At 35.4% G+C, this 27,219-nt stretch overlaps 1 protein-coding gene across 14 annotated transcripts in view; it reads right to left on the bottom strand.

Moving 5' to 3' along the window:
• STAU2 (staufen double-stranded RNA binding protein 2) overlaps positions 1-27,219 on the bottom strand; it is a 492,544-nt gene that overhangs the window by 296,769 nt on the left and 168,556 nt on the right. For 13 of the 14 annotated variants that reach the window (XM_074203676.1, XM_074203666.1, XM_074203669.1 and 10 more), the window contains 3 exons: positions 23,338-23,497; positions 20,679-20,786; positions 19,986-20,198 (listed from right to left, as the gene is read on the bottom strand). In XM_074203676.1, the coding sequence (XP_074059777.1) occupies positions 19,986-20,198; positions 20,679-20,786; positions 23,338-23,497 (481 nt within the window). The remainder of the gene's footprint in view (positions 1-19,985; positions 20,199-20,678; positions 20,787-23,337; positions 23,498-27,219) is intronic. The other variant, XM_074203674.1, reaches the window with a different exon arrangement.

Genomic DNA, 27,219 nt, shown 5'->3' with positions numbered 1-27,219 from the left:
ATTGAACTGTGATTGATGATACCTGTTTAATAATATTAGAGCACCAAAGGAAGAGGCACAAAGATTTATAATTTTAGAGGGAAAAAAGAGAGAATGTGAATGCTGAGTAAATCCTATTTAAAACATTTAACCCAATGAAGGAATAAGATACATTCCCACTTGGGTTTAAAAAACAGACAATCTACAGGGAAGGGGACACAGGGAACAGGAAAGATAAGGGAAGAAGGGACTGATAAAAGGGAAGGGAAGGTAGTAATGAAAATAAAATGAAAGTTAAATTCCTAAAAGAAAAATCAAAGGGGGAAGGTGGTAAAATTTTAGTGAGGAGGAATAAGAGGAAAGGAAAGATAAATATAAATGGAGAAAGCATGGAGGGAAATACAGAATTAGTAATCTTAACTGAAAATGTGAATGGGATGAACTGTCCCATAAAACAGAGGCAGAGAGTAGAATGGATTAAAAACCAGAATCCTACAATATGTTGTTTCAAGAAACACATTTGAAGCAGAGAGATACACACAGTGTAAAGGTAAAAGGTTGGAGCAAAACATCCTATGCCTCAGTGGAAGTAAAAAAATCTAGGGTAGTGATCCTAATCTCAAAGTAAAAGCAAAAATCAGTCTCATTAAAAGAGCTAAGGAAGGAAACTACATCTTCTTAAAAGGCATTGGTAATGAAGCTATATCATTACTGAAGACATATGCACCTAGTTATATAGCATCCAGATTCCTAGAGGAAAAGCTGCGTGAATTGCAAGGAGAAATAGATAGCAAAACTTTAGTAATGGGAGACCTCAATCTACCTCTCTCAGAACTAGATAAATCTAAAACAAAATAAACCAGAAGGAAGTTAAGAAGGTGAATGAAATCTTAGGGAAAAAAACTTAGATATAATAGACCTCTGGAGAAAATTTAATGGGGATAGAAAAGAATATAACTTTTTCTCAGGAGTACATGGCACCTTCATTAAAATTGACCATGAACAAGGGCAAAAAAACCCCCTTATAATCAAATGCAGAAAGGCAGAAATAATAAATACACACTCCTCAGACCATGATGCAATAAAAATTACATACAATAAAAGGTCAAGGAAAGATAAACCAAGAACTAATTGGAAATTAAATAACTTTATCTTAAATGATGAGTGGATCAAATAGCAAATAATAGAAATAATAAATAATTATATTCAAGAAAATGATAATGAGACATCATATCAAAATTTATGGGATGCAGCCAAGGCAATTTTGAGGAGAAACTTTATATCTCTAAATGCCTATATGATTAAATAAAGAGGAGATAAATGAATTGGGTAGCAACTTAAAAAATCAGAAAAAGAACAAATTAAACAACTGCAATTAAATACCAAATTAAAAATTCTGAAAATCAAGGGAGAGATTAATAAAATGGGAAGCAAGAAAATTATTGATCTCATAAATAAAACTAAGAGCTGGTTTTATGAAAAAGCCAATAAGATAGACAAAGCTCTGGTTAATCTGATTTTTAAAAAGGAAAGATAATAGCCAAATTACCAGTATCAAAAATTAAAAGGGTGAACTAACCACCAATGAGGAGAAAATTAAAGAGATGATTCAGAGCTACTTTGCAGAACTATAATTTGGAATAAATTGAAAAACTTGAATGAAATGGATGAATACATACAAAAATATAAACTGCCCAGATTAACAGAAGGCAAAATAAATTATTTAAACAACCCCATTTCAGAAATAGAAATTGAAGAAACCATCAATAAACTCCCTAAGAAAAAGTCTCCAGGTCCAAATGGATTTACAAGTGAATTCTAACAAATATTTAAGGAACAAATAATTCATATTCTATATAAACTATTTAAAGAAATATGAGAGGAAGGAGTTCTGACAAACCCCTTTTATGATACCAACATGATGCTGATACCTAAGCCAGGAAGAACTAATGAACATTGATGCAAAAATCTTAAATAAAATTTTAGCAATGAGACTACAGGAAGTGGATAATACACCATGATCAGGCTGGATTTATACTAGGCAGGCAGGGAAGATTTAACATTAGGAAAACACTCATAATTAGACATATCAATAGTAAAACCAACAGAAATCATATGATTATCTCCATAGATACTGAAAAAAGCCTTTGATGAAATAAAACATCCATTTCTATTAAAAACACTATAAATTTTAGGAATAAATGGAGTTTTTTTCTTAAAATAATAATTAGTATCTAAAAACCATCAAAATATTATATTTAATGGGAATAAACTCAGAGTATTTCCAATAAATTCAGGGGTGAAACAAGGATGCTTCCATTATTATTCAATATAGTATTAGAAATTCTAGCAGTAACAATAAAACAAGAAAAAGAAATTGAAGGAATCAGAATTGGCAATGAAAAAGCAAAACTTTCACTCTTTGGAAATGATATGATGGTACAGCTAGAGAATCTGAGAAAAATCACCTTAAAAACTCCTTGAGACAATTAACAAAATCAGCAAAGTAGCAGGAAATAAAATAAACCCATGTAAATCATCAGCATTTCTATATATGTGCAATAAAGCCCAAGAACAGGAGAAATTCCATTTAAAATAACTGTAGACATTAAATACTTGGGAACCTCCCAAGACAAACCCAGAAATTGTATGAACATAAGGGCATCCTCATCCAAATAAAGTCAGATATAAATATTGGGAAAATGTCCAATGCTCATGGATAGGTTGAGCTAATATAATAAAAATGACAATTCTACCCAAATTAAATTACTTATTCAGTGCCATACCAAACTACCAAAGAATCACTTTAATGAGCTAGATAAATAGTAACAAAATTCATCTGGAGCAACAAAAGGGCAAGAATGGTAAGGGAACTAATGAAAAAAAAATGTAAAGGAAGGTGTCCTAGCTCTACCAGATCTAAAGCTATACTATAAAGCAGCAATCATTGAAATAGAGTAATAGATCAGTGGATTAGGATAGGTTCATAAGAAACTGCAGTAAATAACTACAGCAATCTACCATCTGACAAACCCAAAGACATCAGCCTCTGGGATAAGACATCACTATCTGACAAAAATTGTTGGGAAAACTGGAAAATAGTATGGCAAAACTAGGCATAGACCCATATCTCACACCCTATACAAAAAAATAAGATCAAAATGGCTACAGGATTTAGACATAAAGAACGATACCATAGATAAATAAATAGACTCAAAAGTAATCTATCTATATGATCTATGGGAAAGGGATATATTTCTGAACAAACAAGAATTAGAGCATATTATAAACAGAAAAATGAATGATTTTGACTATATTAAATTAAGAAGGTTTTGCACTAATAAAATCAATGCTGCCAAAATTAGAAGAAAATAAGAAAGCTGGGAAATAATCTCCACAACCAGGAGTCCTGATAAAGGTCTCATTTCTAAAATATATAGAGAATTGCATTAGATTTATAAGGTCACAGGTCATTCCCCAATTGATAAATGGTCAAAGGATATGAACAGATGGTTTTCAAATGCAGAAATTAAAGCCATCTATAATTATATGATAAAATGCTCCAAATCACTATTGATTAGAGAAATGCAAATTAAAACAACAATGAAGTATCATCTCACATCTATTAGATGAGAAAAAGGGAAAATAATCAATGTTGGAGAGGTTGTGGCAGGATTGAGACATTGATGTCTTGCTGTTGGAGTTGTGAATGGATCCAACTATTCTGGAGAGCAATATAGAGCTATGCCAAAAGAGCAATAAAACTGCTCATATCCTTTGACCCAGTAATTCCAATTCTAGGACTATATCCAGAAGAAATTGCAAAAAATGAGAAAAGTCCTACATGTTCCAAAATATTCATAGAAGCTCTTTTTGTAGTGGCAAAGAATTGGAAATTGAGGTGATGTCCATCAACTGGAGAGTGGCAAGTTATGGTACATGAATACCAAGAAATATTATTGTTCTATAAGAAACCACAAATGGTTGGACTCTAGAGAGCATGGAGTGACTTATGGAATCTGATGCTGAGAGAAGGGAGTAGAGTCAAAAGAACAAAGTATACATCAACAACATTATGAGATGAACAACCTTGATGGAAGCAATTCCTCTTGACAGTTTAGAGAGCCAGGACAACTGTATTAGATGGGCTATCCCCAACCAGAGAAAGAAAAACAAAGCAAAACAAAACACACAGAAAAAAAAAAACCTTCTGAATCTGACACTCCAGAGGAAACAGCACCCCCTACTGGCCAGCCCACCTGGAGTTACTAAATCCAGTCACCAAAGGCTTTACGGTTTTCAAAGCCATGTCTGTGAACCAGCCTCCCTCCCCCCACACAAGGTCTTGGGAAATTGAAGAAAGGCCAACGAAAAGGGGGGGGCCATTGAAAACTATTTTGAAAGCAAAGATCCAAGCCCAGAGAGATCTAGAACTTCTGAGGAGAATATGAATTTGTCTCCAGTCTAGAAAGACTTTCTATAAGAAATCAGGAAGGAGTTTAAAAATCAATTGGAAAAATTGGGAAAAGAAACTCAAGAGAAAATTAACATCTCACAACAAGAAAACAAATCCTTAGAAAATATAATTGGACAAATACAAAAAGAAAATAATTCTCTCAAAACTACAACTGGGCAAACTCCTTCAAAAATAGAAATGACCAATTGGAAAAGGAGTTACAAAAGATAAATGAAGAAAATTCTTCTCTAAAAAGAAGGAATGGAATCTGTGGAAACGGATGAATTCATGAGACAACAAGAATCTCTTAAACAAAACCAAAAAATAGAAACATAGAAAAAGTGTAAAATACATCATGTGCAAAACCACTGCCCTCAAAAATAGATCCAGAAGAGACAACTTAAGAATCACTGGGCTTCTTGAAAACAATGAAGAGAAAAAAAGCCTGGACTCAATATTACAGGATTTAGTTGACCTGATATCATGGAACCAGAGGGCAAAATCATTATTGAAAGAATACATCAATCCCCTCAGAAAGGGATCAATCCCAAATGTAAGCACCTAGGAATATTGTGGCCAAATTCCAGAACTATCAGATAAAAGAGAAAAACCTGCAAGCAGTCAGAAAGAAGCAATTTAGATACCAAGGAGTCACAGTAAGAATTACCCAGGACTTGGCTGCATCAGCATTAAGGTATTGAAGGTCCTGGAATGCGATATTCTGAAGGGCAAGGGAGCTTGGAATGCAGCCAAGAATCCACTATGCAGCAAAACTGAGCCTTCTCTTCCAAGGGAAAAGAAAGACATTTAATGAAATAGGAGACTTCCAACTTTTCCTGATGAAAAGACCAGAGCTAAATATAAAATCTGAAGATCAAACAGGAGACTCAAGAGATACATGAAGGGGGCAGAGTAAAGATGGCAGTGTGAAGGCAGCATTTCCCAGGAACTCCAAAAAAAAACAAACAAATGATGGCTCTAGTCAAAATTTAGAGGGGCAGAATTCACAGAAAGACTGAGTGATACATTTTCCCAGTCCAAGATAACTTAGAAGCTCCACTGGAAAGGTGTGTTTCACCAGGACCAGGGCTTGGAAAAAAAAGCCACAGTCACAGCACAGCCCATCACAACCCAGCCCAGCCCAGCCCAGCCTAGCCCAGCCCAGAGTTCACCAGCAAAAGCTTGAAGGGGCAGGGGAAGAACTCTGCTACACTAGAATGAGCATAGAGTGAGGAGCACTGGCCACAGAACCTGCAGCAAGAATCTGGAGAAAGAAGCCTGCACCCCCAGAGATGGTAAGAGAAGTCTGCAGATATTTCTCTGCTCTCCCTGGGGTAGAACTCTGCTGTTTGCCTACATTCAAATATTGCAGTTTGAGCATCCATACTAAGATAGCAGGATCTCTCCTTATAGCCCCAGGGCAGAGGGAAGTATGGGGGGGGGGGCGGTCTACATATCAAAGCACAGACAAGAGAGCATAAGATCTTGGAGGAATAAAGGTCCCAGTGGGGTGTCCCTCCCCCCCAAAAAAATCCCAAATCTTGTAAGCACTGTAAATTAGTCTTGGGCTGAGGAAATGAGTAAACAACAGCAAAAGTAGAATCTGATCATAGAGAATTACTTTACTCCCATGGAAGATCAAAACACACACTCAGATGATGATGAAATCAAAGCTTCTGTATTCAAAACCTCCAAGCGAAATAGAAAATGGGCTCAGACTATGGATGAGCTCAAAAAAGACTTTGAAAAGCAATTAAGCAAGATAGAGGAAAAATTGGGAGGAGAAATGAGAGCAATGCAGAAAAATCAGGAAAACTAAATAAAAAGTTTGGTGAAATAAATACAAAAAAATATTGAAGAAAATAATATGTTAAAAACCAGTTTAGGTCTAATGGAAAAAGCAAAGCAAAAGGCAAATGAGGAGAAGAATGCCTTAAAAAGCAGAATTGGCCAGCTGGAAAAGGAGATAAAAAAGCTCTCTGAAGAAAATAACTCCTTCAAATGCATGGACACTCATGACTTATCCATCATGCTGATAGAATGATTTAAAAATACTATCTCCTTAAAAAGGGGAGAACAGTAAAAAGACAGGAGGATAGAGGAGATGGAATGGGGTAAATCACATTACATAAAGAGGTACAAACATCACCTGTACAAAAATATTCATAGCAGCCTTGCTTGTGGTGACAAAGAAGTGGAAATTGAGTGAATGTCCATCAACTGGGGAATGGCTGAACCAATTGTGGTATATGAACACTATTGTTCTATTAGAAACCAGGAGGGATGGGAATTAAGAGAAGCCTGAAAGGATTTCCATGAATTGATCCTGAGCAAGATGAGCAGAACCAGAAGAACATTGTACACCCTAATAGCAACGTGGGGTTGATGATCATTCTTAATGGACTCACTCATTTCATCAGTGCAACAATCAGGGACAATTTTGGGGTATCTGCAATGGAGGATACCATCTATATACAAAGAAAGAATTATGGAATTTGAACAAAGACCAAAGACTATTACCTTCAATATTTTTTTTTAAAAAAAAGGTATCTCAATGCAATTTTGCTTTCTCTTATATTTTATTTTTTCCTTAAGGATATGACTTCTCTCTCAGCACATTCAATTTTGATCAAGGTATAGCATGGAAATAATGTAAAGACTATCAGACTGTCTTCTGTGGGGGGTTAAGGAGAGGGAAGTGAAATTAGGGGAACAATTGTAAAATTCAAAAAAAACAATAAAAAGGAATATAAAAGAAAATGTATGTAAAATGCTAACCTTACTGTTCCCTACTGAGGGGAGGGGTGGGAAGGAAGGGTGGAGGGAAATTTGGTAACTTGGAAAAGAAAATTTAAAAAAACAAATAAAAATGCTGACATTTTAAATAAAATGGTTTAACTTATCCAGAAAAAAAAATTTAAAAATCACTTTATATTATACACTATGCTAAGTACTGGAAATACAAAAAAAAGAAAAGGGAAATAAAAGAAGAAAGGAGGAACAAATGAAGGAAGAAAGGAAATAAGGAAGGAGGGAGGGAGAGTGGGAAAGAAAGGAAGGAGGGAGGCAGGGAGGGAGGGAGAGAGGGAGGGAAAGAAAATTTGAGCAAAATACAATACTATGGAAACAGTATGTAAAAGGAAGCAAGGGAGGGGAAGAGAGTGTCTTGGAAACAGAATCAAAAGAAATTTTCTCTTGTCTCTTCCAGCATCCCAAATAATGGGATGATTATTGTTTCCTAGAATAAATTAAGGTCTGGTACTTCTATACCTCCTTCCTTCTCACTTTTTTTTTATTAATTCTCTTGAGATTCTTGACCTTTTATTTTCCTCTAGAAGAATTTCAATAATAACTTTTTTTCAGCTGTTTCATATTGGTCTTTATATGCTTACTGCTTTATGGTACCTAGAACTTAGTATAGGCTCATTGATTGATTGAGTAGACATTACTCAGGATTGAAGTAGGAGAAATATTGGACAAAAAAATATATTTTATAGTTACTACTTTGTACCCTCTGTACTGACCATGTATCTCCTGTTTACCCCAATCCCATTGATCAAGCTATGAGATGAACTCTTAGTAAAAGAAGGCACAAAAGCCCCTCTCAACATAACAATGGATCTTTGCCTTAACCTGAAAGGATTGTCTTTGACCTACCACCCTTCATCTCTGCTCTTTGAGCTATACTGCCCCTCATCAACATAGCTCTCAGTTCTCTGAGTTACCCACCCCACCTACATTTCCCTACGTCTCCCAGCCTACTCACTCCTCAACTCCTCAGTTGAGTTACTTCACTTCCTTTGGAGGGCAGGCACGCTGGAGGAGTGTCCCCCTTTCACACACTCCTCTACCCTTCTTTCCTACTTATCCTCCCCTGCTGACTCGCCCTTCTTTGAAGGAGTCCCATCTTGGGGAGCATCATTCACCAAGTGACTACTACTCTCTCTCTCTCTCTCCTATAGCTTTCCTTACTTCAGGACCTCAGAGTTTAGCTCTAGGTTGTACCCTTTCTCCCATCTCCTTTTTCCCCTAGGGTAAGATAGATTTCTATACCCTATTCAGAGTGTATGTTATTTCTTCTCTGAGTTCTCCCATGAGAATGAAGGCTCAGTCATTCCCCCTTACCTTTCCACTTCCATACCATTGCAAAAGCTTTTTCTTGACTCTTATGAGAAATATCTTAGCCCATTCTATCTCTTCTTTCCCCTTCTCCCAGTACGTTCCTTTCTTACCCATTAACTCCATCTTTATACTATATTATATCATTATATTCAGCTCCCTCCTGTGCCTTATCTATATCCTGCTCCTTTTAACTGCTCTAATACATGAGAAGGTTCATAGGAATTATCAGTATCTTCCCATGCAAGAATACATGCAGTTCAAAATCATTAAAATTTTACCCTTCCCATCTACCCTCTCTATGCTTTACCTGAGTCCAGTATTTGAAGATCATACTTTCTGTCCAGCTCTGGTTGTTTCAACAGAAAAGTTTGAAATTCCCCTATTTCATTGAATGACCATCTTTTCCCCTGAAAGAGGAAGTTCAATTTTGTTAGGTAGTTGGTTTTTGGTTCAATCCAACATCTTTTGCCTTCTAGAATATCATATTCCAAGCCTTATGAGCCCTTAATATAGAAGCTACTAAATCCTATGTAATCCTGACTGTAGCTTCATGATATTTGAATTCTTTCCTTCTGGCTGCTTATGCTATTTCTCTTTGACTTGGGAGTTCTGGAATTTGGCTATATTATTCCTGGGAGTTTATATTTTTGAATTTCTTTCAGGAGATTGGTAGATTCCCTCAATTTCTATCTTGCCCTCTGCTTCTAGGATCTCAGGGCAATTTTCCTAGAGAATTTCTTGAAAAATGAAGTCTAGACTTTTCCTGATCATGACTTCCAGGTAGTCCAATAATTTTTACATTGTCTCTCCTGGATCTATTTTCCAGGTCAGTTGTTTTTCCAATGACACATTTCATGTCTTCTAGTTTTTCATTTTTTTGGCTTTGTTTTACTGTTTCTTGATTTCTCACAAAGAATTCAGTTTTCTTAGCTCCATTCTATATTTGAGGGAGTTATTTTCTTCAGAGAGTTTTTATATCTCCTTTTCCATCTAGCCAATTTTGCTTTTTAAAGTACTCTTCTCCTCATTGACCCCATTCAACCTAAACTGGTTTTTAACATGTTGTTTTCTTAAGTATTTTGTGGTATCTCCTTCATCAATTTGTTGACTTGGTTTTCATGATTTTCATGCATCATTCCCATTTATTTTCCCAATTTTTCCTCTACCTCCCTTATTTGTTTTTCAAAATCTTTTTTGAGCTCTTCCAAATCCTGAGATTAATTCCTATTTTTTTGGAGGCTTTAGACACAGAAACTTGACTGTATCATCTGAGTGTGTGTTTTGATCCTCCATTGGACCAATGTAACTGTCTGAAGATGAATTTTTTTCTTCTGTTGTTTACTCACTTCCTCAGCCTATGACTTGATTTTAATTCCTTGTTCAGGTGGGGTTCTGCTTCCTAGGTGGGGGATACACTTTCCCAAGTTTTTGAGAGTTTTTGCAGGTATACTCCCCCCTCCAGGGACCTCAGTTCCTCCAAAGTCTTATGAGAGGCTCTGACTGCTCTCCTGAAATGTGCTTTCCCCTCTCCCCTGGAGCTGCAAGGAGGGTCCCTGCTCCACTATGGCAATAGGGGGCTCCAGACTACGATCTGGATCTGAGTATGGGCAAAGCAGCAAAATCCTGTCTCAGAGATAGTGGAGAGACCTCAGCAGCCTCCCCTGCCCCCTTACTGTTTGTGGGCTGAGCACATTGAAAGCAACAGCTGGGTGGCTCCAAAAGCTTGCTTTGAGTTCCCTGGGTTGAGTCTGTATTAAGACCTGCAGCAGACTGGGCTCCCCTCTCTGCTGTGCTAGAGTTTTTCCTGCTGACCTTCCAAGGTGTTCATGGAAATCCCTGGGCTGAGAGATCTGTAAACCACTGGGCTGCCACAGACCTGGACACCCCCAGGGACCCAGGCATCCCTAAGGACCCAGGCACCCCAGGGACCCAAGTGCCCCGTGGGTTGTTACTGGAAGGCTGGAGTTGCTCCTGTGTGGCCCATAGGCTCAGTCTGTGCTACAGCTCTTTCTAATCCTGGTGTAAAAGACCTTTACCATGGATCATCCAAGTTGTCTTGGGCTGCAAAATTGTTTCACTCACTCTTTATGTGGATTCTGCCACTCTAGAATTTGGTTAGAGTTATTATTTAGAGGTATTTGAAGTGGTCTGAGGAATAGCTGCTAGGATTTCCTGCCTTCATTCCACCATCTTGGCTCCACCTCCCAAACCAATCAAATTATTAAGAATCATTTTATATGGAGTGGCTAAGTGGTGCAGTAGATAGAGCACCGGCCCTGGAGTCAGGAGTACCTGAATTCAAATCTGGCCTCAGACACTTAATAATTGCCTAGCTGTGTGGCCTGGGGCAAGCCACTTAACCCCATTGCCTTGCAAAAATCAGAACCATTTTATAAAGTTAAAAAATATTAACAGGATTCTTATGAAAGAACAAAAGGTCAAGAAAGAAAATAGGAAGATAATGAAATAAAGTGGGAATGGAAACTAGCAGGATAAGACAGAAAACTATTTTAGGGAGATAAAATCATCAAAACAATTTGTTATTAGCTTAAAAATAAAATTAATGTTAAAGAGATGATGTATACAATATACAGAAGACATAACCTATTATGAATATTCAGTAATTCAAAGACTCAAACTACTCAGGAAAAGGATTCATTATTTGACAAAAACTTCTGGGAAAACCGGAAAGTAAGTAGTCTAATAGAACTTAGATATAGAAGAATGCCTCCCACAATGTTCAAATATAAGTTTCAAATGAACAGATTCTTTTATTATAGAAGGTCATATCATAAACAAGTTAGATGAAAAAGGAAGAAATTTCCTTTTAGATTTATGGAGAGGGGAACAAGGGATAAAGTAGATCACAGAAGATAAACTACATAAAATTAAAAAGTTTTGCAAAAACAAAACCAGTACATCTAAAATTAGTAGGGAAACAGCTAGAAAAAAATATCTTTCTCAAGTAAATATTTCATTTCCAAGATGTTTAGAGAACATCTTCAATATATATAAGAATATGTTTGATGATGTTTGTCCTTCATTCTTGAAGAAAACCATGACATCATGGAAATGATGCCACGACAAGCACATGAATTGGATTTGAGTGAGGGGAGGCTGTACTACCTCATTAAACTCACTTTCTCCTCCAGAGTCATCTGGGTCCAGTGACCAGATATGAATCAGGATGACTGGAGATGGTCCTGGATGTGAAGCAATGGGATTAAGTGACTTGCCCAAGGTCACACAGTGAGTAAGAGTCAAGCATCTTGACTCCAAGGCCAGTGCTCCATCCACTGCACCACCCAGCCAAAAGAGTAAGAATTATTCTCCAATTGATTACTGGTCAAAGAATATTCAAAGGAACTTCTCAAAGGAGAAAAAAATATTATGAGCAAATATATGAAAAAGTGAATCAAATGATTTACTATTAGAGAAAAGCAAATGAAAAACATTTAAAGTTCCACCTCACATAGATCATAAAACTGACAAATGTTGAAAGGTTTTGTGAACAGACATATTAATGAACTGTTTAAGAACAGTGAATTTTTATAGTCATTCTGACAATCAGTCTAGAACAATGTTCCAAAATTCACTAAACAGCATACTCTTTGATGCAAACAAATTTTCTAAAACAACAAATCAGTAATAAACACTTATTAGGCACCTACCAAGTGCCAGGCATGTATTAAGTGCTAAGGACACAAAAAAAAGTTAAAAACAGGTCCTGTCCTTAAGTTTAAAGAAGAAGACAATCTGCAACTAGCCCTAGTACACTAGCTAAAATAATAGCAGATCAGCACAGCCCTTTGAATGACCAGCTGACATTGCCCTAGCATTAAAGCTATTGCCAATTGTATCATACTGATGAGAAGCTCTCCAGTCAAAGGTGGAAGGTCTGTAAGGAAAGGCTAGGCTGATGACTAATCCAACCAGCAACAGGTTAAATAGCACATGCCAGTGCTTGCCCAGAGTTGATAGTACATCGTGGTGCCTTGCTGATACAAGCATATTGGATATATCCTGACGATCAACCCATCAAGAGACAGGTTAGGTACTTTGAAGTTGATTCTGTTGCCAGATGCTAGTGCTTACCTAGCATTGATGATATGGGAGGAAGCAAAACCATTTTGAGGTAAAAAAAATCATTCCCACAGCAATCAGACCATCTCCAATAGTTCTGTTTCCTATCAATCATTCCATTAGGTAGAACAATTCTGGTAAAGGCAAATGAGAAGGATGCCTTGCAAAGCACACCCCTCACCATAATAAACATAATTATGCAACTCATTCCACCAATCACTTGGTCAGTCAATGTGGTCCTCTTCCATATCAAAGGACTAGCAGTAGTAGAAACTAACTATAAAAACATATTATAACCAAAATAAATTGAAAATAATCAACTGAGGGGAGGCTAGGTGGTGCAGTGGATAAAGCAGTGGCCCTGGAGTCAGGAGTACCTGGGTTCAAATCCCATCTCAAATACTTAATAATTACCTAGCTGTGTGGCCTTGGGCAAGCCACATAACCCCATTTGCCTTGCAAAAACCTAAAAAAAAAAATAGTCAACTGAGTGAATGCACTAAAATTAAGAGGATAAAGACATGTTTGCTACAGAAAGTGGGATTTTAGCTGGTACTTAAGGGAAGCCAAAAAGCAATGAGGAAGGAGAGTAAGTCATATATGGGGAACAGAGAGTTAAAATGTCTGGAATCAAGAAATAGAACGTCTTATCTGAGAAATAGCAAGGAAGCCAATGGGGTGGGGAGGTAGAAAGGTAGGGACTGCAGACAAAGGACTTTTTTTTGTAGCTTTTCTGCAAGGTAGTAGGGTTAAGTGGCTTGCCCAAGGCTACACAGCTAGGTAATTATTAAGTGTCTGAGGCTGGATTTGAACTCAGGTACTCCTGACTCTAGGGCTGGTGCTCTATCCACTGCACCATCTAGCCATCCCACAATGTACTTTTAAGGACAGACTTTAGATTTGATCTTGGAGATAATAGAAAGCCACTGGAGTTTGTTAAGTAGGGCTAAGATTGGGAGGTGGCGGGAAGGTGGGATAGCATGGTCAGATTTGAGCACTAGGAAGATCACTTTGGTAGCCCAGTGGAATATTGACTGGAATGGGGGGAGGGGGCTTATGTCAGACAGATATTTCAGAAGGCTATTGTAAAGGTTTAAGGTGATGTGATGAAAGATTTCATGAGGGATGTGGCAGTTATCAGAGGGGGAAAAAAGATATATAAGAGAGATGTTAAGAAAGTAAAATTGACAAATTTTAATAGCAAATTGGATATGGGGAGTGAAAGAGAATGAGGGAACAAGGATGACCCCTAGTCTGCAAACATGGTAGACTGGGAGGATGGTGGTATCCTTGACAAGTAATAGGGAAGTTTGAAAGTGGGAAGGATTTGGGGGGAAATTTGATGACTTCAATTTAGAACATGTAGAGTTTATGATATTTATGGACAATTTACTTCAAAATGTCAATATCTCTGTTTCTCTCTGTCTAAATATATATATATATATGTATGTATGTGTATATATATGTGTGTGTGTGTTTATGTGATTATATGTATAGATATATACATACATACTATATTTTGTGTATATATTGCTATAGATATATATTTATATATATATACACATTTATCTCTGACTTTTTGACAGTGGCAAAGAATTGCTAAGTATCCATCAATTATGTAATTTCTAAATAAATTATGGGATATGAACGCAGTGAAATATTATTTTATTACCTATGATAAGAAATGACAAAAGAGATAGGTTTAGAAAAACTGGGAAGACTTGAATGAAAAAAAGTGAAAAGAACCAGGAAAACATTTTTTCCATTTTACAACTTTGTAAATAAAAACAATTTTTAAAAAATTTAAGATTTTTTAACAAAATCAATAACCATTCATGTTTCCAGAAACACTTTAAAATTTTCTTTACAAAATTCTACCATACTTACAGAAAGGTGATGGATTCAGGATGTAGAGTAAAACATACTTTGTAGACATAGTCAATATAGGAATTAATTTTGTTTAACTATGTATATTTGTTATAAGGATTTTGTAAGATTTTGTTTGTTTATTTTTTCAAATGAGAGAAAAATGGAATAGGAAATGCTTGTTAAAATAAAAAATAAATTTAGAGAAATGTTAAGAAGAGCAACAAGACAAAAGAATGAAATAAAAACACAAGTTGTGGTATATGCTTGTGATGGAATTCTATTGTGCTCTAAGAAATGACAATGGGGTGGGTTCAGAAAAACTTGAGATGGCATATAAACTCATAGAATGTGAAGTAAACACAGGGAGATCACTGAGCATAACAGCAATATTTTAACAATGATCAACTGTGAAAAACTAAGCTACTCTGAACAGTACAATGATCCACAACTACTACAAAGGACTATGATGAAAAAAAATGCTATCTCCAAAGAGAAGACTGATGAACTCAGAGCAGATTAAGGCATATTTTTCCACTTTGTTTAATTTTCTTGCTCTTTTGCAATATAGAAATATTGTGACATGACTTCACATATATAATTTTCCTTCTCACCCAATGGGGGAGGATGTAGAAGGGTAAGAGTTCAAAATTTTAAAAGGAATGTTAAAAAATATTTCAATTTTAAAACATTTTAAATGAAAGCATAAGAAAAGGAAAAAATTATTCTAATCTACTGATATGATTTAGAAAACCTTAAAGAATCAACAAAAAATTGATAATACTAATAACTTCATTGAAGTAATAGACTATAAAATAGATCCTCAAAAATCAATAGTATTACTACAGAGCAATCTCAAAATCCAGGAGTTAATAACAGAAAAATAAGCTGCATTCAAAATAAAAACAAAATGCATACTATGTCTCATAAAATATCTGTATAAATAAACTCTAAAATATACCTTCAGTAAAAAATGACTTAAACAATTGAAATATTTGATGGCTAGCTCATTCCAAAACATTTAAAATGTCAATACTACTTAAATAAATTTATTGACAAAAATCAAATTATCAAGAGGATATTTATAGATCTAGAGATCTCCACCTCTGTCTCTGATGAAGTGGTCCTTCTGGCAAGAATAGGAAATCAAGTAAATGTTCTTCAATTGGGGGATAGCTTAGCAAACTGTGGTATAGTCATAGAACACTATTGATCTATTAGAAACCAGAAGGGATGGGAATTCAGGGAAGCCTGGAGGGATTTGCATGAACTGATGATGAGTGAGATAAGCAGAACCAGAAAAACACTGTACACCCTAACAGCAACATGGGGTGATGATCAACTTTGATGGACACCCTCATTTCATCAGTGCAACAATCAGGGACAATTTTGGGCTGTCTGCAAATGGAGAATACCATCTGTCTTCAGATAAAGAACCGTGAAGTTTGAATGAAGTTCAAGGACTATTCCCTTTAATTTAGAAAAAAAAACTGTTATCTTATTCTCTGATCTTGTGATTTCTTATACTTTATGTTTCTTCCTTAAGGATATGATTTCTCTCTCATCACACTCAATTTGGATCAACGTACAACATGGAAACAATGTAAAGACTGACAAATTGGTTTCTGTGGGGGGGGCGGTGAGGAGAGGGAAGTAAGATTGGGAGAAAAAATGTAAAACTCAAAATAAATAAAATCTTTAAATAAAAAAAGAAGTGGTCCTTTTTCCTTGCCACAAACCCTTCCCACATATACACATGATCTCATTCCATCCAGTCTTCTCCAACATATTTCCTCCTCTTCCATTCCTACTCTTATATATTCAATCCCCACTAGTTATTGTCCTCATGTCTCTCCTCCCTTTTTGGATGAGCTCCTTGAGAAAGCTATCTATAATCAGCACTTCTACTTTCTTCTTGTTTTCTTCTTAAATGCTTACAGTCTGGCTTTCAGACTCCCCATTCAACTGAAACCATTTTCTTAGAAATTACCAATGATCTCTTAATTGTCACATCTAATGGCCTTTTCTCAGTCTTCATTCTTTCTGGCCTCCGCAGATTCTGACATTATCAATCACACTTATCTCCTTCCCTCTAAGTTTAGGATCTTCATCCAGGTTACTCCTGTTAACCAAAGATGTCCAGGTCCGTGTCTTAGGCTTGTATCTCTTCTCTCTATATATCATTTCACTTCGTGATGTCATAAATTCCCTTAAATTCAATGACCATAACCATGCTGATGATTCTCACACCTACTCATCCAACCCTAACCTCTTTGCTGACTTTGAGAATCACAATTCCAAATGTCTATTGTTGTTCAGCGATGTCTAACTCTTCATGACCTCATTGACCAAAGTTTTCCAGACCCTTCTGTCCTCCACCATCTCTAAGAGTCTGACCATTTGCCATCCCCTTCTCCTTTTGCCTTCAATCTTTGCCAACATTGTGGTCTTTGCCTACATAGTGAGAAAGACAAGACTCATTGGAAAAGTATTTAAGCTTCAATTTCAGCATTTGACCTTCCAATGAATAGCTTAGATTTATTTCATTAGATTTGATTTCCTTGCTATCCAAAAACTCTCAAAAGTCTTCTCCAGCCCCACAATTTGAAAGCATCCAATCTATGGCACTCGACTTTCCTTATAATTCAACTCTCAAAGCCATATGACATAGGATGTGTCATCTGTAAGTCCTCATTCTCTCTTGGTCTTCATATCCAACCTGTTGCCTTGTTGATTCAACCTTCTAGCAATTCTTATATTTGTCCCTTTCTCTCCTTTCACATTTTATTACCTTGCAACTATTCATCACATCTCATTTAGACCATTACGATAATCTGCTGATTAGCCTGCCTGCCACAAGACTCTTACCACTCTAGTACATATTCCATTCATTTGTCAAAATGATATTCCTAATGTACAGGTTTAATCATGACAACTCCCTATTCCATTCCTTACTCAATAAAATATAGTGACTCCTTATCACCTCCAAGCTCACCTATAAAATTCTCTGATTTTAAAGCCCTTCATGACCTGGCCCCACCTAATCTGTGCAGTCTTAATTATTCCCCAAAATTGAGTTGTTTACTGATACTCATTGCAGGAGATATTCTACCTCCATACTCACTGCCCCTCATAACCTGTAATGCCCAACCCTCCTCATCTTTCCCTAACTTCCTCAAGACTCACTGAAATCCCCCTTCTTGTAAAAAGTCTTTCCTGTTCCCTCTTAATGAAAGTACCTTAGTTTTATTTATTTATTTCCACTTTCTCTTGTATATGTCTTGCACCTATAAAGTTGCTTATTATATGCTGTCTCTCCCATTACAATGTGAGTTCTTTAAGGACAGGGATGATTTTGCCTTTGTGTCCTCAAAAGACAGCATAATAGCTAGCAAACAGAACATGCTTAATAAATACCTGGTGAATGAAAGATTGACTAGATGAAATAATTTTTAAATAATATAAAATAAAAGCTCTATCATGTAAAGGAAAATCACATTAAAAGTATGATCAAAAGAAAATAGCACTTCTAGATCTAGATAACTACAATAAAATAGATATCAAAATTATATAATAGTGGAGATAAAATACAAAAGGAAAAGAATGGAACAGAATGAGGAATAAAAAATTAAACAATATTTCAGAGTACAATATGATCTAAAACTAATAAGAAAGAACTCCCTGCTTAACAAAATTGCTGGAAAGTATTATTACAGAATTTAAGTTTAGAGTAACATCTTATACTACATATTATAATAGACTAATGATTACAGGAACTGAATCAAGATTATATTACAAAGAGGAGAAAATCATAATAAGCACCTTTAAAAATAATGCCTAGGGTATGAATTCTTAATCTAATAAGGGATAGAAACAATTATAAAAGATAAAATATATAATGTCTGTGACATGAAATTCCAAAATTTGTGCATAAATAAATTTAATTCAACTAATATGAAAAGCAATTAAGAAAAACCAAACATATTTGAATTAAATATCTCCTATAAAGGCATGATAGATCAAATATGTAAATGACTAAATGAAAATATATAATAAAAGCCATTCCCCAATAGATAAGTGGTTCATTAGCAAACCATTCTCAAAAGAATTACAAAGTATTAACAATCATACAAAAGAATGATAAGTTGAAAATATGTTTCAACTTATATTAGGCAACTTATATCTAACAAATTGACTTAACAAATGAAGATAATAAAATTGACAAAGATAAAAAAATTAAAATAGTTAATGTTGGAGGATATATAGAAATATGTTTTTCATTCCTTTACTATTCAAAGAACTGTGAATTGGTTCAACCATTCAGGAGAGCAATTTGAAATTAAGCAAAGATAGTGACTAAAGTGTTCATACTCTATGATCCAGAAATTCAATGAAAAAAAGTGAAAGTCTCATACACACCAAAATAGTTACAGCAGAACTTTTTGTAGAAGTAAAATACTGGAAAGAAAACACATGCTAATCAATTGAGACAAGGCTAAACAAGCTGTGGCATCTGATATTAATATGCTATAAGAAATAAAGAATGTGATGAGTAAAGAAGCTTAGTAAAACTTGCATGAAATTATACAAAGTAAACAGAAGCAACAGAAATAGCATAAAAATGATTATAACAATGTAAATGAAAAGATCAAGAACAATAAAATAATCAGAACTGAAGGCAACAAAATTATGGCCCTAAAATGAATGAATGAAAAATCATTTATTAGCTTTTTACTATTTATAAAGTACTATGTTAGAAAAAAGAGACAGTAGACCCCTTCACCCCTTCTTTGCAGAAGGTAGGGACAATAAGTATACATTTAAATGTCATTTTTTTACAATATGAGTGTTAGTTTTGCTCAATTTCTTTTCCCTTCATACTTATCCTTTATTGTAAGGAATAGTTGTCTGGAAGGGGAAAAAGAAAAATGATACATGGGCAAATATAGATGATCTAAAATAAAAGTATAAGTGTCCTCAGAACCTGCAGAAGACTGAATGTTCTTTATAATAACAAATCTTAGACTTTTAAAAAGGTATTTGAGTTTTGTGAATAACCAAATATCACTTAGAGACAAGACTAGTAGAGGTAGATTGTTCAACTGGCTAAAAAATATTTTGTTAAAACAGTCATGATGAATAAGAATTGAGACTGAGTTCCATTTTGACAAAAATCTGGTTCTTAAGGAATTACAAATGAGGATCCAAAATTATTTTAAGCAATAGAAGGACAGATACTCAAGTCCAAGTCCACTTCAAAGCTTTGCAGGTAGAATTTCTTATGTAAGGGTGTTTAGATAAGTTCTATTATTTTGTACAATGCACAATAGGGACACAGCAGACTGGACTCTGGAGATGTATATCCTTCCCTAGATATCGCACAAGTTAAGATATGTACTTGCCCTAAATAATTATCTAATTTGAAGGATGCTTTAACATCTTTCAACAATTTAGTCACTCTCACATGCATAAGTCTTACCTTTAATATTGTTTTAGGACGCTTTCTAAAATATAATTTTGGCTTTTCAATCACAGGAAGAGGTGGAAGCTTTCTTAGCTCCTGTAACACAGAGCTTGCAGCACGTTTTTTTGAGAGCTTTTTACTATTTCCCTCTCCTTCTGCAGAAAACTCTCCTACTGATACTCGGGTAACAAAGCTCTTCATATGTGGAGGTCCACTTTCCTTAATGACCTATTAATTAAAATAGATACAGTATTTATGCTTATTCTTCATTACTACAAGGATTAATATCTTCACTGGTGGAAGTACTCTCTCCACCCCGACAGAACAATCCCTCTGTGATGTAGAAAACAATTAAAGAGAGTTACAACAACCAAAAATTCATAATTCAATGATTAACACCATGTGATAAGTTTCTCCGTATTTAATTAGGTTGGTCCTCTGACAACAGATACATAGATAACACATACATAAAGAATCTCCAACTTGATAGTACCTGTCAGAGTATTCATCATTTTGCATTTTGGAGAATACCAAGACACTTTCATTCTTTAAAGAACTGATGGACTAGGATTTAGTGGAATATCGAATGCTTATAGGTTCATAAGATTAGGGAGATACATTGACTCTTTTCTTTAAACTATTTTCACAAGGTAATTTCAATGTTTGGGGAGCAGAGAAAAAACAGGAAAATCTCTATTGAGTACATACCTCAAAAGTGACAGGCATGTTACGTTTCAATCCAATTTCAAAAACTAAGCTGATCTCAGATTTGTTTGTATCTTTTTCTTCCTCTATTTCTTTTCCTGGTTCTCCATTCTAGATGATGAAAAAACAAGAAAATTTATGCCATATAATAATCAATTATTAAGAAGCTTTGTTTCTTATTTATAACATAAGACTGAACAATAAAAGACAAGGAAATTGCTTTGTTAGAAATCAACCAGAATGGAATTGAAAATTTGTACTCCTGTCAAAACTATGGGATAGTTTTCAAAAATATATATAATGCAAAAGTATAACTATAAAAATTGTTTTTATCATAAATTAATTCTATAAACAATCATGCATTAATCCAAAGTAATCAAAGTTACTGACATTGAAAGCAGAACTTTAACTCTTTAGATACATAGTTTCATGTCTTCTAAGTAATCCAATTCAACAAGCATTTATTGGTTTCTTAGATAAAATAACGAATGAGTTTAAATATATGTGTTGAGATCATTTATTAATATACCCCAGGTATTATGAGAATGGCCAGAGAGACAAATCTAAATTTATATATCTGATTTTCTTTCCCTGCACCTACTCACACATGTCTAAAACACAAAGATCCAACTTGAGATCTGTTGTGAAGCCAAAACTTTAGAAGGGAAAGGAGAGTTCTCTTGCTTCAACTATTTAGAGGATAATCATTTATCTTGTCAAGAAGAATTAATTTGTTTTCCTCCTTGGTTTCAGAGAGCAAAACTAGAAGCAATGAGGAGAGATACAATAGGGGAATAAATTTAGGACTAATATAAGGAAAATTTTTTTCCAATTAGAACTAGAATCATAAGATCTATTCCTATTAAGGATTTTAGGTAAAATAGGAACAATTGATTCATTTTACAGAAGGATCCTGAAATTCACATAAGACATTAAAAAACATTAAAAGACTTGTTCAAAGCCAGATAGTTACAAAGATGGGATTTAAACAAAGATCCTTCTACTGTAAAACCAGTTACTGATCTGTTAGATGATCGTATCATGAAAGATCAAAAGTTTATATATTGTGGATATTCCATTTTTCAGGGGAGTTGTAGAAAGAAAACTAATAATCAATCAGAAATTCTAGGTTTGAGTCATAACTATACTACTTAGTATCTGTATGAAAGTAGGCAAGTCACCTAATCTCTCTGGTCCTCAGTGTTTTCATATGAGAAATGGAAATAAGGTTATTTATACTCCTTATCTCACAGTGTGATTGTGGAGCAAGAATTCTGAAAATTGAAAACTTTAATTTAAATGTGAATTATTTCCATAACTGCTATCATATCCAACTTTGTCCCCATTTCTACTATCATCAGTCTACATACAACCATACCAATCTTCTAACATTGTCAGTTAAGTGGCACAGTGGATCTGGGGTTGGATTCAGGAAGACCTGAGTTCAAACCCAGTCTCAGATATTTACAGGTCATGTGACCCTGGATAACTTAACCTTTCTTTGCCTCAGTTTCTTCAATTATAAAATGAGATTCATAATAGCACCTATCTCAGAAGGTTATTGTGAGGATCAAATGAGACAGTACTTGTAAAGCATTTAACACAAATGCCTGCACATCAGATGCAATAGGCACCTGATAAATGACCATTCCCTTCTCCTCTATCCATTCCTGAATATAAAACTTAGTCTTCTGTCAAGCAGCTACAGTAAGTATTAAACAAATGCTTAGCAAATTAATTGATGTCCTTCCTTAATCACTGTCCATTCCTCTGCTGTCATTGCCAAAACTTCTGTGTCTCAGCACCAACATCTTGGGCTTAGAAATTCATAGAAGTCTCACTATGCAAGAACAAGAAAGAGTGATACTCAGGACCCCATACTACAGATTCAACAGGCCTGAAGGGCATTGCTGGCTGTAAAATACAGAACTGCAGTATCAAAACCTGAGAAGGAGGTCAAATTGAACTATAATTTTTTGTCTCTAATCATATCAAGAAAAATTTACTTTTTCCTTTTACGCAAAAACTTTTTCCTTTTATGCACATTCATTGAGCAAAATGTGTTTGCTAACTTAACAATTTAACAACTGAAAGAAAAGACTAAAAGAAAGAATTAAATCCTATAACCTTCCTATGTTACACTTTAACTATAAAACTTCTATTTGCTTGGCAGAATTTCACATAGCATAAATATGCTGCCATTAGCACTGCTGTTTTTATTATGATGACCCCAAGCTTTTTCCTAAAAAAGGCCATCTTTCAAACTCTGAAATTCTCTTGTGTCATCATAACTGAAAATCTCCCAAAGGGCAAAAGAAAAATGTATAACACATAAGAGCAAGTTGCAACAAGGTGAAAAGGAGAAATTAAGGAAATGCATACTAAATTTTGTATCTAACTAAAGAAATAAGAAGAAAAACATTTAAAGACTGTTCAAATAACCAGAGTTAACAATCAGGTTAATCAAGTCACCATATTCTACTGGTATCCTCTCCAATGGGTAAATGTCTTCCCAACAAACCCCCTTGGTGAATTTGTGAAAGAACATAGACAGGAGTCACTCAGTATAGATAAGGGTGGATGAGTTGCAATCTGCACTATTGGAGAGAGCACTCATATCAATGAAATTACATGTTCATTTGAAGATTAGAAGCAATGGCACCTGAGATAATTTTTCTGGAATAGGTTCATTCTGGAGAGCTTGGAGAGCCTTTGTTGCAGCATTGTGTCTAGCAGCCTGACGAGTCTTTCCTTCTCCAAAGAACTCACTGTTCCCAACAGTTAGTTGCACATAAAAAATCTTAGGCACTGGACAATGATACCTAGAATGGGAAGGAGTAAATGTCATTACTGGGAGAAAAAAAAACACTCTATAAAGATCAAACTATAAAGATTAAAAATGTTTTGTTTTAAATTATGTAAAGTATACAATGTACCCTCAACCATTATAAAAATTTTATCTGCAAGTTTATCCCAAGTAGTATGATTAAAAAATAAAAGCATTATCTCTACTTTCTATCGTTTCAACAAAATAGAAAAATCATATACAAAAAACAAGAAACATATTGAATAATTTTCACTCAACTATTAGTAAACAGCTAAAAATAAATATCTTGAAGCTAAAAGTGAATCACATATTCTCTTAAATGTCAGTCATTTTATTATATTGGATTTTAGCCAATATGTCAATGCTATAATGTTACAATCAATATAATTCAATGGTGCTGCTAAGGTTCATTAGACACTATATGTAAAAGGGTGATAGTTAAAAATCTTCAGGTGATGAGGTTGAACTTTAAGGATTCAAATTTTTATCAATGGTAATATACTGCCTTTAGTGATGCAGACTGGAACTTGTCGTATCTTAGTAAAATTTTCCTTAATTACTGAGACCAAAACAAAAAGTTCATCATTTAATGGCTAACCTTTGCAGATGAACCTCTCTGAACTTAGCTAGCATGCCTTGAACAAAATCTATGTCACCAAGCCCATATTGGTAAGATCTGGCTGTATTTTTGTGGTGCCCAGAGGCATCACTACACCATGAAAAAAACATCATACTGACACACATTAACAATCTTGTCATTACTTTTCATTGCTTAAGTCTGCTTCTGACTAAATCTCCAATGTTTTCCTCTTGATGACATTATTGCTGGTTCCTCTTCCTTATCCTAAATTTTGATGTTTTTTTTCCTTCTCTTTATGTTCTCTGTTATGGTGATCACACACATTCTCATGACTTCAAATATCTCTTGGACATAGATGATTAGAATTCTGTAACTTCATCCCTACTAACTTTTTTAAAGAGACTGTGTGAAATACTGTAAAGTGTATTCAATTTGGAGTCAATCTATCCCTGTGAACTTAACCTCTCTTGGCCTCAGTTTCCACTTATCTAAAATGAAGGAAGTGAACTAATGATTCATAAGATCTTTTATAATTCTGGAGTTTCAGTTATTTATTTTTTGTATGTTTCCTATCCTTCTGGCATCTCAAATTTATATCATAAAATAATGTCATTACCTTCTGAATGACTTTGGTTATTGTGAACTCCTATCTGTCATTGTAAAAACCCCATTTCCCATTTTCTGCTGCCATCTCCCTTGTTCCTATATCCCTACAACTTCCCATTCAAGGGCTATTGTCCCCACAAACTTGTTTAAATTTTTTTTCTTCTTGTTCTTTCCAATCTCTTGAACCATACATTCCTATGATGACATGGAATTCTTGACCACCCTTTCTAACACTGATTGTGTTTTCACTTATATACCTACTGATCAGGTGGGGAAGAGGAGGTAGAAATGACCCTTACTTTTGGTTGCTATTTCAAGAAACCATAACTTCCTTATCTGACCATCCTGTGACTTACTCTTCTGAAGCACCTCAGCTACATGGAGAGGGTCATACTCTTGATCTTACCATCACGCACAGGGGTTCCACTTCAATTTTTATGAACTCTGAAACTTCTTTATCTGAACAACAATATTTTATCAGTTCATTTTTCCCTTACAACCCTTAACCCCGCTTTTCAAACTCTTCATTCTTTCCTAGGTTATCACTTCCCTTTCCCATATGACTGAAGTAAAGCAGTTTAGCTCCACACTATTATCTTCTCTTGAATCCACTGCAAATTAACAATTCTTATCCTATCACTAATCATGTCCTGCCAAAACCCAGTCTTAGATTACTCCCATCAGCCACCACCTTCACTCCTACCCATGTGAATTTAGAGAAAATTGGGAAACTGCTGACTAAATTCATTACAGATTTATATTATTTAACCTCCTCTGGGTCTACAGAATGGCAGAACAATTCTACACCTCCCTAAACTATTCAATATCACTCACTGTAGTGATTTTCCCAAACCTTTTCATCTTTTCTCAAACCTCCTATGGTTTGTCCTCCCACATACTCCCAGCTAAGAAACTTGCCCCATATTAGATGGAAAAAAATTCAGGCCATTTGGTGAGCCTTTTTTCCCTTCCTTTTCATCTCATATCTCTCAGATGCTTTCCATAACTATCTCCTCACACACCCTTGTCTCATAAGACAAGCTAAGGCAAATCCCTCCACATGCACATCATCTCATTCTATACTTTCCTCGACATTACTTTGCTTCCTCTCTCACCCACTTGCTCACTAATTATCAGCTTCTCTCTCTTACTGGATATGTTTATCTGCTGCCAACAAACATAACCATTTCTACACACACACACACACACACACACACACACACACACACACTTCACTTAACCTTCGCCTACCTAGCTATAGTGCTACAGTCCTACTAATGGCTAGTTAATGGCTAGACTCTTGGAAAAGGCCTAAAATCAGCTTCCCCCCACTCTCTTCTTGAACATTCTGCAGTAGGGCTTCCAACCCATCAACCACCAAAACTACTCTCTCCAGAGTTGCAGATGATGACTTAGATGTCGAATCTAATGGCCTTTTCTCAGTCTCATTTTTGTGCCTTCTCTGCAATCTTTGACTCTGTTTACCATCCTTTTCAACTTGCTACTCTCATATTCCTAGGTTTTCATAATACTGCTCTCACCTGGTCTTCCAATCTATCTTTCAAACCCTTTTCATTCTCCTTTGCTCAAGTTCAATCCAGGTAGTATTCATGAAGGTGGATGTCCTCCAAGCATCTGTCCTGGTTCCTCTTTTCTCCCTTTGTACTATAATACAATTTTATCACCTCCTATGGATTCAATTAGACAAAAAGAGATGAAGTGATCTGCTCAGAGTCAGCTACAGCTAGTAAGTGTCTGAGGTCAGAGTTGAAATTGGGTTTTCCTTACTTAGCATTCTATCTACTATGCCACCTGACTGGTAGGTGGCACAGTGGAGAGAGCACTAGCCCTGGAGTCAGAAGGACCTGGGTTCAAATATGACCCTTGACACTTAGTAGCTGTGTGACATTGGGCAAGTCACTTACCTCTGACTACTTCACATCCAGGGCCATTTCCAGTTGTCCTGATCCACTGGACCCAGTGAGTCTGGTGACTTAGCATAGCACCCCCTCAAATCCTATATATGGATAGATAGATAGATAGATAGATAGATAGATAGATAGATAGATAGATACTTGTTATGGCATCACCTCCCTGATGTCATGGTCTTTTTCTCATCATCATCATCGTGGATTCAATTATCATTTCAATGCAGATGAGACTCTTAAGACTTCCAATGTACTCTGCATATATCTTATATGCACAGTTGTTTATGTGTGGTCTTCCCCATTAGGATGTGAGCTCTTTGAGAGCAGGTACTGTTTTTGCCTTTTGTTGCATACCCAACATTTTTTTTTAGGTTTTTGCAAGGCAATGGGGTTAAGTAACTTGTCCAAGTCCAACACAGCTAGCTGAGGTCAGATTCACTGCACTACCTAGCTGCCCCCATACCCAACATTTAACACAGTGCTGGCACCTAGTAGATGCTTAATAAATGTTCCAAGGAACTGTGAATTGGATCAGCCATTCCTGATAGTAATCTAAAAATATTTTCAAAAAGTTAATGAAAATATTTTTAATAGTCCTTTTAG

This window comes from Macrotis lagotis, chromosome X (genome assembly GCF_037893015.1).
Source record: "Macrotis lagotis isolate mMagLag1 chromosome X, bilby.v1.9.chrom.fasta, whole genome shotgun sequence".
NCBI lineage: Eukaryota > Metazoa > Chordata > Mammalia > Peramelemorphia > Peramelidae > Macrotis > Macrotis lagotis.
This window is presented reverse-complemented; position numbering and strand designations above follow the sequence as displayed.